The sequence below is a fragment of the Manacus candei genome, unplaced genomic scaffold (assembly GCF_025592945.1).
Source record: "Manacus candei isolate 608988 ecotype Guabito, Panama unplaced genomic scaffold, ASM2559294v1 h1tg000137l, whole genome shotgun sequence".
NCBI lineage: Eukaryota > Metazoa > Chordata > Aves > Passeriformes > Pipridae > Manacus > Manacus candei.
In genome coordinates, this window is record NW_026138185.1 from 658,131 (window position 1) to 674,924 (window position 16,794).

Consider the following 16,794-nt stretch of genomic DNA (forward strand, 5'->3'; position numbering starts at 1 on the left):
AGGCCCCGTGGGGGGAATACAACTGAATAGAGAAACATCGCTGCAGATCATGTACTTGCTGTCTTTCATGTGTTCACTCCAGGTGATCTTACTTCTCTAAAGAAATAAAGAGGGAAAGAAGAGAAAGCTCAGGCCTCCTTCTCTCTCTGCTCGCAACTTCAACTTCGCTATCCCTCTCCGTCTGTCCTCTCCTCCACATGCTGCCACCAAAAGATATCTTGGCTCTCTCTGCAGTCACACATTTCTCCTTTTCTAAAGAAAATCAGGAGATCATTCCAAAGTTGCTCCAGGTCAATCAAACTCTTATCTCACTAACTTTATTAATGCATCCCTTTCAACCTGCAGGCTGCCTCTGGCACGACTTTCAGTTTTCCCCGGCTGGCAACATATTCAAATCTCTCTGTTTGCAGTGGGCCATGGCTTACGGGGGTTTCGATACACCGGGAGACCGATCGACGTCTGTGGGGAGCGGAGCTGTCAGCAGGAGCATTTCTGCTGGAGACAAATAGCACCTTAGTTTTAGACTTGGGCTGTGGCACCAGTTCTACGCCGAAGCAGTGCATGGGTGAAGCACCTGCCCATGAGAAATCACGGTATGGCATCTCCCACCCGCTTTGGACCAATGGAGATACAGTCTCCGTGAAGAGATCCCAGTTGTGTCACTTCTCCTGCTCAGAAGACTAGGGAACACCTGAAATACGTATGCTTGTCCCGAAAACAGAGAGTTCTAACTATTTGGGCAGCCTGGAGAAAACTGGAGGTCGTGCCAGAGGCAGCCTGGAAGCAGAATCTGACGCATTATTAAGTTTAGTGAGATGAGGATTTGATAGGCCAGGGGTAAATTCAGTGTTCTAGCACTGGTGCCTCTTGCGCTGCGCTGTGCTTTTTACGTCACTTGGCACCCAGGTACTCAAGCCTGTTCTCTTTGTATGGCTAAAACCCCTGTTTTAATAGAAGCGCTAATACCCAACTCGTCTCCATGACGGTGCCCGGAGAGCCAGAGGACGGTGGAAAGACTATCACCCGTCACCCACAGCCGCCCCGTTGGCGCCAGCAGCTCTCTGGACCATTTAGCAACGAGGAACTCGGGGCTGTGACCCGGGAGCTGCCAGTAGGAAATGATAAAATCACCGTTTCGTATGTTGGCGTGTGAGCATTTGGTGATTTCACTGCTCTCGCTGGTCTCTACCAATGGGTCCTGCTGCACCTGGGCTCTACCTGCAGACACTGGCAGGGAGATGAAGAAAAGCCGTCGGAAGTGTTTTTGCACTGGATGTTTTTTCCCAAAACAAAGGGCACAGCAGCAGTCAAGCCAATACGGAGAAGAATTTTAAGAGGATATAAAGGTGTGTAGTAGTTGAAATGTCCATTAATATTTGCTGGAGAGAGGTGAGCGGAAAAGAGAAGTGGATTGGTGAAGTCACTGAAGAATGAAAAGCTGCGGGATTAAGCCAAGCGAAGAGAGGAAGAAAAGTAGGAAAGCGGAAGGACGACTGCATGAATTCACTGAAGGACGGACAGTAAAGCAAGGAAAGAATAACGGCTCGACAAAGAAAAAAGCGATGATTGTTCCCAGGGAATACTTTATGGACCAGAGGGAGGGAGGGTTGGGAAGATAGTTCGGGAGAAGAACTTTGTGAAGAACCTACCAGACAGGAGGGCAACCTCGAGGAATATGCACGTCCACCCCAGGGGTTTGCCCCGGCCCCTACGGTCTCCGGCCGCCAGCCCTGCGCACAGATCAAAACCGCGGCCAGCGACACCGCAGCCGCCGATTCGCTTCCCGGTGCCTCGCTGCCCCCGCCAGCCCCGACTCTCTACTCCTGGCGGGTCGCCTCCTCTCCACCTCCTCTGCCTTCCTCTCCCTCCTCCCCTGGCCTCCTCCGACAAATCCACCCCGGGGCTGGGACAGGTGCCGGCGCCTCTCGGGCTCTCCTCGGGTGCTGGCTGGAGGCGGAGGCCAGGCGACAGCGGCGGCAGCGCGGCGGCGGTCCGTGCTCTGCACCGTAGAACCGGCGGGGCCGGGCTGGGTGGCAGGGGTGGTGTTTGGTATCGAGGATCTTCAGATTGACAGGCCATGTGCTTCTTACACCGCCATCGTCTCTTCCCTCACATCTCTCTTTGGCACGTGGAGACTCCTGAATTGTCCTCCAGGGCAAGCGCTTGTGAGAATGGTCGAGGGGCACGAGAGGCAGAACATCCCTCCGGGCTCAGTGCCCTCCGGACTCAACCTCTCCTGGCCTTTCCCGTGGAACATCCCTGCTAGCAGTAGGAGCACTTTTGCTAGGCACAAAGACCACTTGTGGTTTTGTCGGGGGCTGTGGCACCAGTGCCACGGGGAGGCAATGCATGGGAGAAACACCTTCCCCTGAGAAAACTCGGACGTGGCATAACCCCTCGCACTTGCTTTGGGATTCATGGAGATGCAGTCTCAGTAAGCGAGTTCTGCTGTGTCCAGCTCTTCTTGCTCAGAGGACCAGGGAACAACCTCTCACACCTGAACTGGATGAACTGGAATCTGCACATTTGCAGCAGGTTGAGGGGCACTCAGAGGCACATTCAAAAATTTCATTCTCTTTCCCATCTCTGTCACCTCCGTAGGACATAAATGACCACCAAAGCAGGGTGTGATCTATTGCCATGTGCACTGGAAAACCCAGGTCATCTCCTCAGGGCATTCATCACAGACCTGCCATCCACTCTTGGCACTCACAATAGAACCACAACTTCCAGCACTGGCTTCTCACCCGGCACACAGAGATTCTTTTGCCTTCCTTGGAGAGACCGGAAGAACTAGACAGCGTGTATCTGTTTGCATTGCACAGACAAGTTTTGAGCACACACCTGCTGTTGGTGTGGGGAGATTACCCTGAGCAAGAACAATTGCCATCAACCGCCTGGGGAGACCGTGAAGTTATGTGGGACAAAGAGTGTCTTGGTGTCACATTGCATTTACGGTTCTAAATCCCGGCAAAGCCCATGCGTGCAGCTCTGGGATGTGCTTCTCTTGGACAGAGCTCCGCGTTTCCATCTCTCAGGCGGTGGGGCATCTCAGATAGTGGCAGAGCAGGTGGCACCCCTCAAGGGCTTAGGTGCATCCAGGCTCCTGGCGTGGCAGCAGGAACCCCAGGAGATACTGCCCCTGTTGCCATGAACTGTCTGTGTCTGTGTGCAAGCGAAGGACTCGTGTGTCTGAAAACCCTCCTGTGACTGAGCAGTGAGCCCCCGCCAGAGCACCACTGACTCTTGGCCAACTGGCCATCCACCAGGACCCCAGAGGCCATTTTCCAGCGCTGCTATGCAGAATATCATTCCCAGTCTGTCCGGACATTCGGGGTTGCCCCATCACAGGGACAGAATCTGGTACTTCCCCTTGTTGAACTTCCTCTGGTTGAGGATTGCCCAAACCTCTGATTTGAGGTCTCTCTGCGGGGCCTCCGTCTTCCATGAGGCCCTGGAGTGTTACAATGGCCCCTTGATTGCTTGGGAATGTGCAGTGTTCTGTGTTCCATGTGTTCCATGAGGCCCCATATCGTCACAATGGCACTGAAATGAGAGAGGATCTCCATCCTTAATGGCTTCATAAATCAGAAGTTTTTCTTAGATAAAAATCCTAATCAACAAAGGGGTTTGCTTTCTTGGCATGGTAGCAGTCTTTTCTTTTCTTTTAAGACTACAATTAGTTGTAGGAGAGAGAATGTAGATGATACATGGAAACTAATAGAGAGTGTATCATATGCCCATCTTCAAGAAATTAGCTTACAGGCCTCAGAAAACTTGTTTAATTGTTTAATTGTTCTGTTAAGAAGAAAGTCTTACATTGTTTAAGCAAATGGGAAGTTCTAAGATACGTCTTAGCTGGTCCTAAAGCATTTAGTTTAGGGGTTAGGGGTCGGATAGATCAATCAGAGATGCTACGAGGCCTGCTAAGGGAGAAAGACCACTCTGTGAAAATGACTGCCCCTCCCAGAAGAAATGGACGCTAGATGGCAGTCTTGCTCCACGAATAAAATCCAAGAGGCTATTTGACCCTAAAATCAGAAGAGAATTTTGGACTGCTTGTGAAGGGGAGGGTCTTTCAAGTATCACTGTATTTATACTCCGAAATTTATACTGATTCTTTGATTCATGCATGGCAGAGTACCCCCATGAATCCCCAGCTGGCATATTAAAGAAATGTTTGATCCAATGGTTTCTGGTCATGGGGTTTAATTCTTTTGTTTTATCCCTTTGATTCCATGAAGTTCCAAAGATATCCCACGGTTTGTTTAATTCCATGAGGTCCCGCACATCCCAATGATGTCCCTTAAGTCCCTGGTTTCTGTAGTTTCCCAGGGAACATTTGCTTCTATGATGCACGGCAGTGCCACGACGGCCACTTGATTCCGTGAGTTCCCCCAGTCTCCCAGCAGTCCTTTGGTTCCATGAGACCCTGCAATGTTGCAGTGGGTTGACCTTACCTGGATGCCAGGTGCCCACCAAGCTGCTCTATTGCTGCCCTTCCCAGCCAGACAGAAGAGACAGAATAAGATGGAAAATTATTTCTACCTTGAGATCAGGCACTTTACTAAAGCAAAAGCCAAAGTTTGTGCATGCATAAGTGAAGAGGAAAATAAAAAGATTTTCTCTCTACTTCCTGTCAGCAGCGATACCTGGCCACTTCATGGGAAGCAGGGCTTCACCACACAGAGAAGCCGCTCAGAAGGCATGTATTGTAAAAAAATGGATTTTCCCCCTTTCCTGTTCCTTTCCTGAGCTCTTGTAGCTGAGCTGACACCATATATTCTGCAATGTCCCTTTGGTCCATTTGGCTCAACTGACCTGTCTGTATCGCCTCCCATGATCTTGCCCCCGATTCAGGGGACAAAGCCGACAATGCAGATGCTGCACCAGCCCTGCTCAGCAGTTGCCAAAGCACTGGTGTGATTAACCCCTTTGTAGCTCCCAATGCAAAGCACAGCACTGTGACGCCTGCAGTGAGAAAATGAACTCCAGCTCAGACAGACCCAACACATGTGGGATTCTGAAATGTCTCAGGGTTCCTTTGGTTCCACGATGCCCCTCTCAGACCTGGCAGTAGAAAAATAAATCAAAAAATTGAGAAGAAATCATCTTAAAGTCATGCTAAGCCTGTCTTCTACAGTCCAGAATCTACATATGTGTGACTGCAGATACTTGGGATGAGGGTAGATGCTCAGAGGAATTCATGGGTTTGATCTAGGAAACCTGTCCCAAAGTTTTCACTGCCTTTTCCTCCTTGGACATTTCCTGATGCTCGGAGGAAGCTCATGGCCAACAGCAGCTCCATCCCCCACTTCCTCCTCCGGGTTGCAGCTCTTGCACTTCTGCTTCTTCCTGGGCATCTCCCTGGTTGCCCTCCTGGGCAACGGCCTCATCCTCAGCGCCGTAGCCTGCCACCACCACCTGCACACCCCCCAGGGACTTCTTCCTGCTCCACCTCTCCCTCACACACCCGGGCTGCCTCTGCACCACTCTCCCCAAAGCCATGGCCAATTCCCTCTGGAACACCAGGGGCATGTCCTACTCAGGATGAGCTGCACAAGTGTTTTTTGCTTTTCTTCTTGATCACAGCAGAGCTTGCCCTTCTCACCATCATGTCCTCTGACCGCTACGTGGCCATCTGCAAAGTCCTTCACTACAGGACCCTCCTGGGCAGCAGAGCTTGTGCCCACGTGGCAGCAGCTGCCTGGGCCACTGGGAAGCGGGTCTGGCCCTGGGGCTGCAGGAGCTGCCGCCTGAGCTGATGATCTCCTGAGCAGTCCAGACATGCAGTCACTGTCCCTGTCCTCTATTGCCTCCCTTTCTTGCTGCAGGACCAGAAACGACTGTGCTGCTCTGCTGGGCTGGGGCGGGGCAGGGAGATGGGGGCACCAGGGAGGGGCTGGTCTGGGCAGTTCCAGTGACTAGAAAACCCCAATGTTCTTCTGAAGTGTAGGAGTGAGCAGGGTGGGAGCATTACAGGGCTGAGGTGGCTCCAGGCTCTGGGAGTGGTAGCAGGAGCCCAGGGAAACACTGCCCCTGCTGCAATGAACTGCCTGGGTGTGTGCCAGGGAAGGACTCGTGTCTCTGAACACCCCCGTGTGTGCATCAGTCCAGCTCAGGGTTGGACACCTCTCAGAGCCCTGACACATTTCTCTGTGTGACTCCAGGAAAACCCCCGCTGTGCCAGGGAGTTACCAGATCCTTTGCTGTCACCCTCCTGGTGTCCTGTGTAATGATGAAACTAGAAAAGGTGATCATCATACCCTGGTAATTTTCTAAGAGGAGAAATGTCACTGTTGGAAAGAAGTGTCACTGCTGGAAAGAAGTGTCACTGAAGAGGGGAGAAGAGGGAACATCATTGTTTCCTTCAGTCTGTCCCACAGCAGGTTCCCCTGGAGCGCCAGGGACACCTGTGGGGAACCCAGAGGGGCAGAGAAAGGGTTGCCTTTGGCTCTTGCTGTGCTGCTCAGCTGGGCCGGGCTCCTGGCACACAGGGAAATCCTGGCAAGCGGGCAGCACTGCAGAGAGACAGCTCTGCCCAGGAGCAGCTCCTCTGCACAGCCCAGCAGGGCCGAGGGCACTGCCTGTAGGCACGAGAGAAGAGAAGAAAGGCAAAGGGAGGTTAAAGGCAGCAGAAAGATGGGAGGTGTTCAGCTGAGACACAACTTGGGGACACAACTTCACACTCCTCTGCAGAGTGAGTCTACAGTGCAGGGCAATGTTGCTTGTGTTCCTGGAGGAATCTCCTAAAGCTACCACATCCCACAGCCTTGCACATCTGTCAGGACTCTCCCAGTTTCTCTGTTGCGCCGGAGGAGGATGTTCTCCAGGGCAGGCCTTCCCTGCAGCACCGTCAGAGGGACAGCGCAGGTGGGCTCCTTCTCCCAGGGATGGCTGCGGGCTGGGAAGGTGGGGGTACAGCCAGGGATGCCCGGGGCTGTCCTGCAGAGCAGGGTCCCTGTGCTCCGGGGTTCTTTGTGCCAGGGCAGGGACTTTGCTGCCTGCTGGGGTCAGGTCTCATCCTGCCTGGGTAGTTGCCCACCCCTCTGCAGGGAGAAGCTGTCGGTGGGTGGTGAGAACCCCAGCAGGAGCCAGGCAGGTTCTTCCTGCCGTTGGATGAGGTGTGTGTGGTCAGGGCTGTGGGAGGTCAGGGTTGCTCCCAGATCCAGATCACACCAGCACATTTCCAAGAGCACTGTCAAATGGGAAGGACAAAGCACAATTTTTAGGAAGGAATGGAGCTTTTCTGAGTCAGTGTTTTCAGTTTCCTACTCCTGAGGAATCTGGGGGTTGAGAAATGGAAAAGGAGCTCCCATGTTGGACAAGTCACTGAGACTCCTGAGCTGTAACTTGGAATGCACAAGTGCTTCTGTAAGCAACTTCCTAAAGTGCTTTCGGCCTCTGCTCTGCTTTTGACAGAAGCAGCATCACTTCTGCTGGACCCATCTGTTTTTTCTTTATCTGCCCTTTTCCACCTGCAAAAAGAAAAGTTGCCCAGTCAGTGCGCTGCAAACAGGCAGGTTTCTCTCAGGTCACAGTGAGTGCACAGACATTCAGATGGAGTGATGACAGGGAAGTCATGAATGGATTTCTGATGTTGAGTCTACTGTTTTGAAATCAGAAAATGTGGTGTTGAAGTCATCGTTAGCCTTTGAGAGGGAAACAGGAGAAAAATCGGATAAATTTGTTGCTAAAAATGAGCTGCTTCAAACTGAGGTTGACCACCTTCAAAGTCTTGTTAAAATTTGGATGATTATGAAACAGTCAACTCATGGATTACCCCATCAATACTAGACAATGCCCGCAGTATAAAGGCATAAAGCCCTCCCAGCCCCTCCAGGAACCCTCAAATCCCATCCCGGTCCCACAGGACACTCCCAACTTCCCCTTAAACCCTCCGAGGCCCCCAGACTGCCTCCCAGACCCACAAAAACCCACAAGATGCCCCCAAACCCCTCCCAGTTACCTCCAGCCCTCCCAGGGCCTTTCAAACCCTCTCCTAGTTGCCCCCTTCCCCTTGAGTATGCCCCCAAACTCTCTCCCAGTTCCTTCCCACATCCCCGACGATTCCCCAAAACCCCTCACAGCTGCCCCAATCTCCCCAACCTCCCTCCCAAACCCCCAAACTCCCCCAAACACCTTCCCACTTACCCCCACGACCTCCAACCCCTTCTCAGCCTCCCCATTCCTTCCCAAAGCCCCTCCCAGTTGCCGGCCCGTCCCCCAGGCTCGGGTGAGGAGGTGCCCCAGGCTGACGGGCCCGCCCAGGCAGGGGCGGTTCCAGCAGCATGTCAGGAGCCACCCCCTGCCCCGAAAGCTCCCGCCCGCCCTGGAGCCACCTCAGCTGCCCCTGCAGGGGAGAAATCCAGGGCGGAGCAGAGCAGGGGGCAGGGCCGGGCTGGGACCTCGATGGACGGGGGCACTGGGAGAGCAGGGGAGAGACTGCGATGGGCTGAGAGGGCACTGGGAGAGCAGGGGAGACACTGGGATGGGCTGAGGGGGCACTGGGAGGGAGAGGGGAAAGTTTTTTGCCCCTTTCCTGGGCACTTGAACACCCTCTGCACCCCCGTTCCCGGCCGTGCCGGCTGTCCTTCCCCCCCAAGCCATGAACAGGTTTTGGGGCTCCCTCGTGGGTCGCAGCCAATAGAACGGCTCTGCTGGAATGACGTCATTGCCAAATTCTGCTGGGCCCCTGTCCTTGTGCCGGTGAGTCACCCAATAGAACGTCGAAACTTCCGCAGGGGCTGCCGGGAGCGGGGCGGTGATGACGGGGGAGGGGAGGATCGGGATTGAACCCGATTGGTCCCGATCGATCCCGGCCCCAGGGTCTCCCCCCGCCGCGCTGTTTTTCACGTGCGGCCCCAACGAGGCCATGGTGGTGTGGGGTGAGTTCAGGGGGTCCGGGGGCTCCTGGTGACCCCTCCGAATCTCCCCCACGACTCTCGGGAACTGCCCAGATCCCCCCAAGAATCCTGGGGACCCTCCGCCTTTCCCCCTCCTCCCCCAAATCTCCTGTGCATCCCCTTAACCCTTGAAAATCTCCTGGGACCACCTCAGACCCCCAGACTCCCTCCTGGGGACCCCCAAACACTCTTCAGGACTCCGGGGCCCCTCCCGACCCTTGGGCAGGGCCCGGTGCTGCTGCTGGGGCAGGGGGTGAGGCCTTGCCGCCTGCCAGCTGCCTGGGCCCCTGTCCTTGCTGCGCCACATCCCCGAGGCTCCATCCCCACTCCCCCAGCGCCAGCTCGCTCCTTCCCAGCCCCAACCAAGCCCTTCTCTGTGTCCTCCTGCAGGCCATGGCTTTCACAACATTCCTTTTGGTGCTTGTGCAAAGCATCATCCAGTCCCTGCAGGCGGTCGGGGAGGGGCTGCACAAGACTCAGTGAGCTTGGAGGTCTTTTCCAAGCTGAAGGACTCTTGGATTCTGTGATTGTGTACTGGATTCAGCTGGGTCCGTGTTAGCAGCATTAGTTTGCTCCCAAAGTTTCCTCGCTGTCAGCTCTTGTGGCCTAAGGCTTGAGCTCCTTTAACTCCTTGTGCTGAGCTACTGATGGGAAACGAGATTCCTGGTGTTCCCTGTAGAACAGTGAGGGAGAAGGTGTAGTCAAGTGGGAAGAGGAGTACTGTTTGTGTGTGGCCTCCTATGTGGCCTTGGCGCCTTTGAGGGGCTTGAAGGAGAAAAGAGCTTTGTTAAAGTGAGAAGTGAAATAGTGTGTTGGCTGTTCTCTCTGCAGGGAGAAGCTGTCGGTGGGGGAGGGGTCACAGAGTGGGGGAGAGGCTGTAAAGTGGGAGAGGGGCCACCGTGTGGGAGAGGGGTCACAGAATGGGGGAAGGGTCTGAGAGTGGGGGAGGGGCCATAAAGTGGATGAGGGGCCATAAAGTGGATGAGGGGCCATAGAGTGGGGGAGGGGCCAGAGAGTGGGGGAGGGGCCATGAAGTGGGAGAGGGGTCACAGAGTGGGGTAGGGGCCACAGAATGGGGAAGGGGCCATAAAGTGTGGGAGCGGCCACGGGGTGGGGGAGGGGTCACAGCCTGGACTCGGGGGGTCAGGGCAGTGACCTCGGGGAGGGGGAGGGGTCAGGGCATGGGGTAGGGGTCTCACCTGATCCCGGGGCTATCGGGGCCATGGCGGGGCCGAACCTGGTGGGGACACCCAAGTTTTTCCCAAATTTCCCCTCATTTTTCCCAGTTTTTCATCCATTTCTCCCAAATTTCCCACTCTTTCCCCAATTTTCCCCCCATTTCCCCCATTTTTCCCAAATTTCCCCATTTTTCTCAATTTTTCCCCATTTGTTTTCCAAATTCCTTCCATTGTTCCCAAATTTCCCCCATTTTTTCCCATTTTCCCCAAATTTCTCCCCATTTTTCCCAACTTTCCCCAATTTTTCATCCAATTTTACCCAAATTCCCCCATTTTTTTCTCAATTCACCCCATTTTTCCCAAATTTCCCCATTTTCCCCAAATTCCGCCATTTTTTCCCAATTTTTTCCTAAATTTCCCCTAATTTTTCCCAATTATCCCCCATTTTTCCTGATTTTTCACCCCTTTTCCCCAAATTTCTTACTTTTTTCCCAGTTTTCCCTCCATTTCCCCTCAAAATCCCCCATCTCCCCAAATTTCTGACTTTTTCCCCAAAATTTCCCCCGTTTTTCCACATTTTCCCGGATTTTCCCCCAGTTTTCCTAAATTTCCCCCCATTTTTCCCCATTTTTATCAATTTTCCCCAAATTTCCCACTTTTTTCTCAAATTTTTCCCCATTTTTCCCAATTTTTCATTCGTGTTCACCAAATTTCCCACTTTTTTCCCCAATTTTTCGCCATTTTCCCCCAAATTCCTGGTTTTTTCCCCCCATTTTTTCCCACTGGGGAAATTTGGGAAATTTGGAAAACTGGGGACCCAAAAATCCAAGAAAATGTGGGGAAATGGGGGAAAAATGTGGGGGAAATCTGGAGAAAAATCTGTGAAAATGTGGGCAAAATGGGGGGAAAATCAGGAAAATGGTGAAAAATGTGGGAAAATGTGGGAAAATGGGGAAATTGCAGAAAATTCTGGGAAAAATGTGAGAAAAATCCGGGGAAATGGGGAAAAATGGGGGAAAATGGGGAAAAATATGGGAAAATATGGAAAAATGAGGAAAAAAAGGGGGAAAATGGGGAAAAATGTGTGAAAATCTGGGAAAATCTGGGAAAAATGGGGGGAAAATCTGGGAAAATGGGGGGAAATGGAGAAAAAATCCGGGAAAATGGGGAAAAAATTGGGAAAAAACTGGGAAAATGGGGAAAAATTGGGAAAAAACCTGGGAAATTCTGGGGAAAATGGGAGAAAATCTGGGAAAAATGTGGAAAAAATGGGGGGGAAAGGGGAAAAAATGGGAAAAATCTGGGAAAATAGGGAAAAAATGGGGGGAAACTGGGGAATATTCTGGGAAAATCTGGAAATATGGGGAAAAAAATGTGAGAAAAATGGGGAAAAATCTGGGAAAAATGGGGGAAAATGAGGAAAAATCTGGGAAAATGTGGAAAAAATGTGGGAAAAATCATGGAAACTGGGGGGAAATTGGGAAAAAATCCAGGGAAATGTGGGAAAAAAAGGGGGGAAATCTGGGAAAATGGGGAAAATAATTGGGAAAAAATCTGGGAAAAAATGGGCAAAATGAGGAAAAATCTGGGGAAATAGGGAGAAAATCTGGGAAAATGGGGGAAAAAATTTGGGAAAATGTGGGAAAATGGGGAAAAATCCGAGAAAATGGGGGCAAAATGGGGAAAAATCTGGGGAAAATGGGGAAAAATCTGGGAAAATGTGAAAAAATTGGGAAAAACTGTGGGAAAATGGGGGAAATGAGGAGAAATCTGTAAAAATGGGGGAAAATGAGGAAAAATGTGTGAAAATGGGAAAAAATTTGAAAAAAATCCGGAAAAATGGGGAAAATCGGGAAAAATCATGAAAAATGGGGGGAAATGTGGGAAAATGTGGGAAAACCTGGAAGAAAATCTGGAGAAAAATCTGAGAAAATGTGGGAAAAATGGGAAAAAATGTGGGAAAAATCTGGGAAAATGTGGGAAATTCTGGGAAAAGTGGAGGAAAAATCTGGGAAAAATCCGGGAAAATGGGGAAAAAATAGGGAAAAATCTGGGAAAATGTGGGAGAAATCTGGGAAAATGGCGACAAACTGGGGGGGAAATGCTGGAAATTCTGGGGAAAATGGGGGAAAATGGAGAAAAATGGGAAAAAATCTCAGAAAATGGGGAAAAATGGGGAAAGATTTAAAAAAATGGGAAAAAATCTTGGGAAAATCTGGGAAAAATGAGGAAAAATCTGGGAAGATGTGGAAAACATGGGAGAAAATCCAGGAAATGGGGAAAAATGGGGAAAGATCAAAAAAATTTTGGAAAAATGGGGAAAATATGGGAAATTCTGGGAAAAATCCAGGAAAATGGGGGAAGAAATCTGGGCAAATCTGGGAAAATGTGAGAAAAAATGGGGGAAAATGTGGAAAAAATGGGAAAAAAAATCTGGGAAAATCTGGAGAAAAATGTGTGAAAATCTGGGAAAATGTGGGAAAAATGTGGAAAAAATGGGGAAAAATCTGGGAAAATGGGGGAAAATGGGAAAAATCTGGAAAATGGGGGGGAAATGGGGAAAAATTCAGGAAAATGTGGAAAAATGGGGGAAAAATCTGGGAAAAATGGGGAAAATGGGGGGAAATGTGGAAAAATGGGGGAAAATGTGGAAAAACTGGGTTAAACTGGGAGGAACTGGGAGAAACTGGGCCAGAGGGAAAGGGATGTTGCCATGGAAATGTGAGCCCGCCACCCTCCCCCACCCGGCCCAGGGCCCACGGGGGGGGGGGGGGGGGAACTGGGTTAAACTGGGACATACTGGGAGCACTGGGGGGGACACTGGGAGTTACTGGGAACTACTGGAAGCTACTGGGGGGGTCACTGGGGTTACTGGGATGGACACTGGAGTTACTGGGAGCTACTGGGGGGGTCACTGGGGTTACTGGGATGGACACTGGGGTTACTGGGAGCTACTGGGGGGCTTACTGGGAGTTACTGGGAGCTACTGGGGTGGACACTGGGGTTACTGGGAGTTACTGGGATGGACACTAGGATTACTGGGAGTTACTGGGAGCTACTGGGATAGACACTGGGGTTACTGGGAGCTACTAGGGGCTACTGGGGGGGTCACTGGGGTTACTGGGGGGGTCGCTGGAGATACCGGAGGCATTACTGGGGTTACTGTGAGCTACTGGGAGCCACTGGGAGCGGCCCATCCCCCTCCCTCCCCAAGGTCACCCCAAGGACACGGAGAGGGGGGAGGGGAGGAAGCCCTGCCCCCTCTCAGTCCCTCCCAGTCCTTCCCAGTACCTGAACTGGTCACACTGGGAGCGGCTCCAGGTCCCCCCTCCAGTTTGGGCCCCCGGGGCTATTTTTGGGACCCGGTGACGTCACTGGGGGGAGGGGCCTCGAGGGGGCGGCCCCTCCCCTCTCCCTTCCCAGTACAGAGCAGTAAGGGACCAGTAACGGCCCCAGTGGGGGGGGGAGGGGAAGGAGGGAACACTGAGGGTGGGGATGGAGCAGGATGGTCCTTGAGCGTGGGGGAAGGGCAGGAGGTTCCCTGAGGGTGGGGGAAGGGCAGGACCGTCCCTGAGGGTGGGGGAGGGGTAGGCGGGTCCCTGAGGGTGGGGGAGGGGCAGGAGGGACCCCGAGGTGGGGGGAGGAGCAGGAGGGTCCTGAGGATTGGGGAGGGGCAGGGAGGGACCCCGAAAGTGAAGGAGGGACCCTGAGGGTCCCTGAGGGTGGGGGAAGGGTAGGAAGTTCCCCGAGGGCGGGGGAGGGGCAGGAGAGTCTCTGAGGTTGGGGGAGGGGTCCTGAGGACCCCTGAAGGTGGGGGAGGGGCAGGGAGGGCTCCTGAGAGTGGGGGAGGGGTAGCAGGTTCACTGGGGGGAGGGGAAGGAAGGGACCCTGAGGGTGGGGGAGGGACAGGAGGGACCCTGAGGGTTGGGGAGGTGCAGGAAGGGGGGGGAGGGTCTTTGGGGGGGCCCTTAAAGGTGGGGGGAGGGGTTGAAAGTGGGTCCATCATTGGGAGGGGACACGCCCACCCAAAACCCAGTAAGTCCCAGTTGAGCTCCCAGTTCAGGGAGGGGGAGAGGATGCAAAAGACACGCCCACTTGCAGAGGCTATGGCCACCTTGGGATGGGACACGCCCACCAGGGAGAGACCACGCCCACCTAAAGAAGGGACACACCCACCCCCAAACCACTAAGTCCCAGCTGAGTTCTGCCTTAACTGGTCCTTACTGGTCCCACCACCCCATTCCGCGTTCCAGTGACCCGTACTGGTCCATACTGGCTTATACTGGTCTATCCTGGTTTATACTGGTCTGTACTGGTCTGACCTTGATGGAGATGCTGAAGTGCCCCAACCCCCTTAACTGGTCCTTCCTGGTCCCACCACCCCATTCCGTGTTCCAGTGACCCGTACTGGTTTATATTGGTCTATACTGGTCCATACTGGTTTATACTAATCTATACTGGTCTATACTGGTCTGTACTGGTCTGACGTTGACGGAGATGCTGAAGTGCCCCCAACCCCCTTAACTGGTCCTTACTGGTCCCACCGCCCCATTCCCCGTTCCAGTCACCTGTACTGGTCCATACTGGTTTATACCGGTTTATACTGGCCCATACTGGTCTATACGGGTCTATACTGCTTTATACTGACCTGACCTTGATGGAGATGCTGAAGTGCCCCCAACCCCCTTAACTGGTTCTTACTGGTCCCACCACCCCATTCCCCGTTCCAGGGACCCGTACTGGTTTATACTGGTTTATACTGCTCTACCCTGGTTTATACTGGTCTGTACTGGTCTGACCTTGATGGAGATGCTGAAGTGCCCCCAACCCCCTTAACTGGTCCTTACTGGTCCCACTGCCCCATTCCCCATTCCAATGACCCGTACCGGTCTGTACTGGTTTATACTGGTCTATACCGGTCTATACCAGTCCATACTGGTCTATACTGGTTTATACTGGTCTGTACTGGTCTGACCTTGACGGAGATGATGAAACGCCCCCAACCCTCTTAACTGGTCCTTACTGATCCCACCACCCCATTCCCTGTTTCAGTGACCCGTACTGGTTTATATCGGTTTATACTGCTCTACCCTGGTTTATACTGGTCTGTACTGGTCTGACCTTGATGGAGATGCTGAAGTGCCCCCAACCCCCTTAACTGGTCCTTACTGGTCCCACCACCCTGCTCGCTGTTCTAGTGACCTGTACTGGTCCATACTGGTCCGTACTGGTTTTTTACTGGTCTATACTGGTCTATACTGGTCTATACTGGTCTGTACTGGTCTACACTGGTCTATACTGGTCTATAATGGTCTGACCTTGATGGAGATGCTGAAGTGCCCCCAAACCCCTTAACTGGTCCTTATCGGTCCCACTGCCCCATTCCCCATTCCAGTGACCCATATTGGTCTATACTGGTCCATACTGGTTTATACTGGTCTATACCGATCTATACTGGTCTATGCTGCTCTGTACTGGTCTGACCTTGATGGAGATGCTGAAGTGCCCCCAACCCCCTTAACTGGTCCTTACTGGTCCCACCACCCTGCTCCCCATTCCATTGACCCATACTGGGTCGTGGTGGCAAGAACCCCAGCAGGAGCCAGGTGGGGTCTTCCTGCCATTGGATGAGTGCTCTGGGAGGTCAGGGCTGCTCCCAGATCCAGATCACACCAGCACATTTCCAAGAGCACTGTCAAATGGGAAGGACAAAGCACAATTATTAGGAAGGAATGGAGCTTTTCTCAGTCAGTGTTTCCAGTTTCCTGCTCCTGAGGAATCTGGGGGTTGAGAAATGGAAAAGAAACTCTCATGTTGGATAAGTCACTGAGACTCCTGAGCTGTAACTTGGAATGCACAAGTGCTTCTGGAAGCAACTTCCTAAAGTGCTTTTGGCCTCTGCTCTGCTTTTGACAGAAGCAGCATCACTTCTGCTTGACCCATCTGTTTTTTCTTTATCTGCCCCTTTCCACCTGCCTGAGGTTTCTCTCAGGTCAAAGTGAGAGCACAGACATTTGGATGGAGTGCTGACAGGGAAGTCATGAATGGATTTCTGATGTTGAATCTACTGTTTTGAAATCAGAAAATGTGGTGCTGAAGTCATCGTTAGCCTTTGAGAGGGAAACAGGAGAAAAATCGGATAAACTTGTTGCTAAAAATGAGCTGCTTCAAACTGAGGTTGACCACCTTCAAAGTCTTGTTGCGCCAGAGTGCAGAAAAAAAACCTGTTGCTAAAAAAACAGGCTCCTGGTTTGGTCAGGCAACTTCATAAACCAGTGTCTTACCCTGGCATTGAGACTTGGGAAACCACAGAGAACCCTGATTCTAAGTCTCAGGAGAGAAAGAAACAAGGAGAATTTGAAGTTCAACTGATGTTTCTAGAGTCTCCCAGCTTTCCTCACATTAATGAAAATAGACTGAGTGATCCCTGTGATAATGAACAAAGGGAAGATTATTCTTTACCTCCCTCAATTTCCTTTGTGCCTGATACTGAATCCACTAAAAAACCTTGGACTCAAAAAGAGAACCCGACCCAGAAAACAACTCAATTCATTCTGATTCAAGTGGTTAAAGAGCAGAAGCATGATGGCGATAAACCTGGACAAATTAAAAGCCTACCAGTGAAATCCTATCAATATATCACATACCTTGGGATTCCACTTTGTTCTCATCAACAGTTAATACAATTTCCAATGGATATGGGGACAAAA

At 52.0% G+C, this 16,794-nt stretch overlaps 3 protein-coding genes across 6 annotated transcripts in view; 2 read left to right on the plus strand and 1 right to left on the minus strand.

Moving 5' to 3' along the window:
- Positions 1-12,335, minus strand: part of LOC127462712 (DNA-directed RNA polymerase II subunit RPB1-like) — a 72,191-nt gene extending 59,856 nt beyond the window's left edge. For 2 of the 4 annotated variants that reach the window (XM_051771584.1, XM_051771582.1), the window contains exon 1: positions 10,106-12,335. In XM_051771584.1, coding sequence (XP_051627544.1) covers positions 10,787-11,947 — 1,161 coding nt within the window. In that variant the 5' untranslated portion in view covers positions 11,948-12,335 and the 3' untranslated portion in view covers positions 10,106-10,786. Of the gene's footprint in view, positions 1-3,718; positions 4,433-4,821; positions 4,972-8,342; positions 9,580-10,105 lie in introns of those variants that run through there. The other 2 variants (XM_051771581.1, XM_051771580.1) reach the window with 2 other exon arrangements.
- Positions 1-16,794, plus strand: part of LOC127462717 (uncharacterized) — a 46,379-nt gene that overhangs the window by 23,900 nt on the left and 5,685 nt on the right. The gene's annotated exons all lie outside the window — the stretch shown is intronic.
- Positions 1-16,794, plus strand: part of LOC127462718 (endogenous retrovirus group K member 8 Pro protein-like) — a 67,881-nt gene that overhangs the window by 21,278 nt on the left and 29,809 nt on the right. The window lies entirely within an intron of this gene.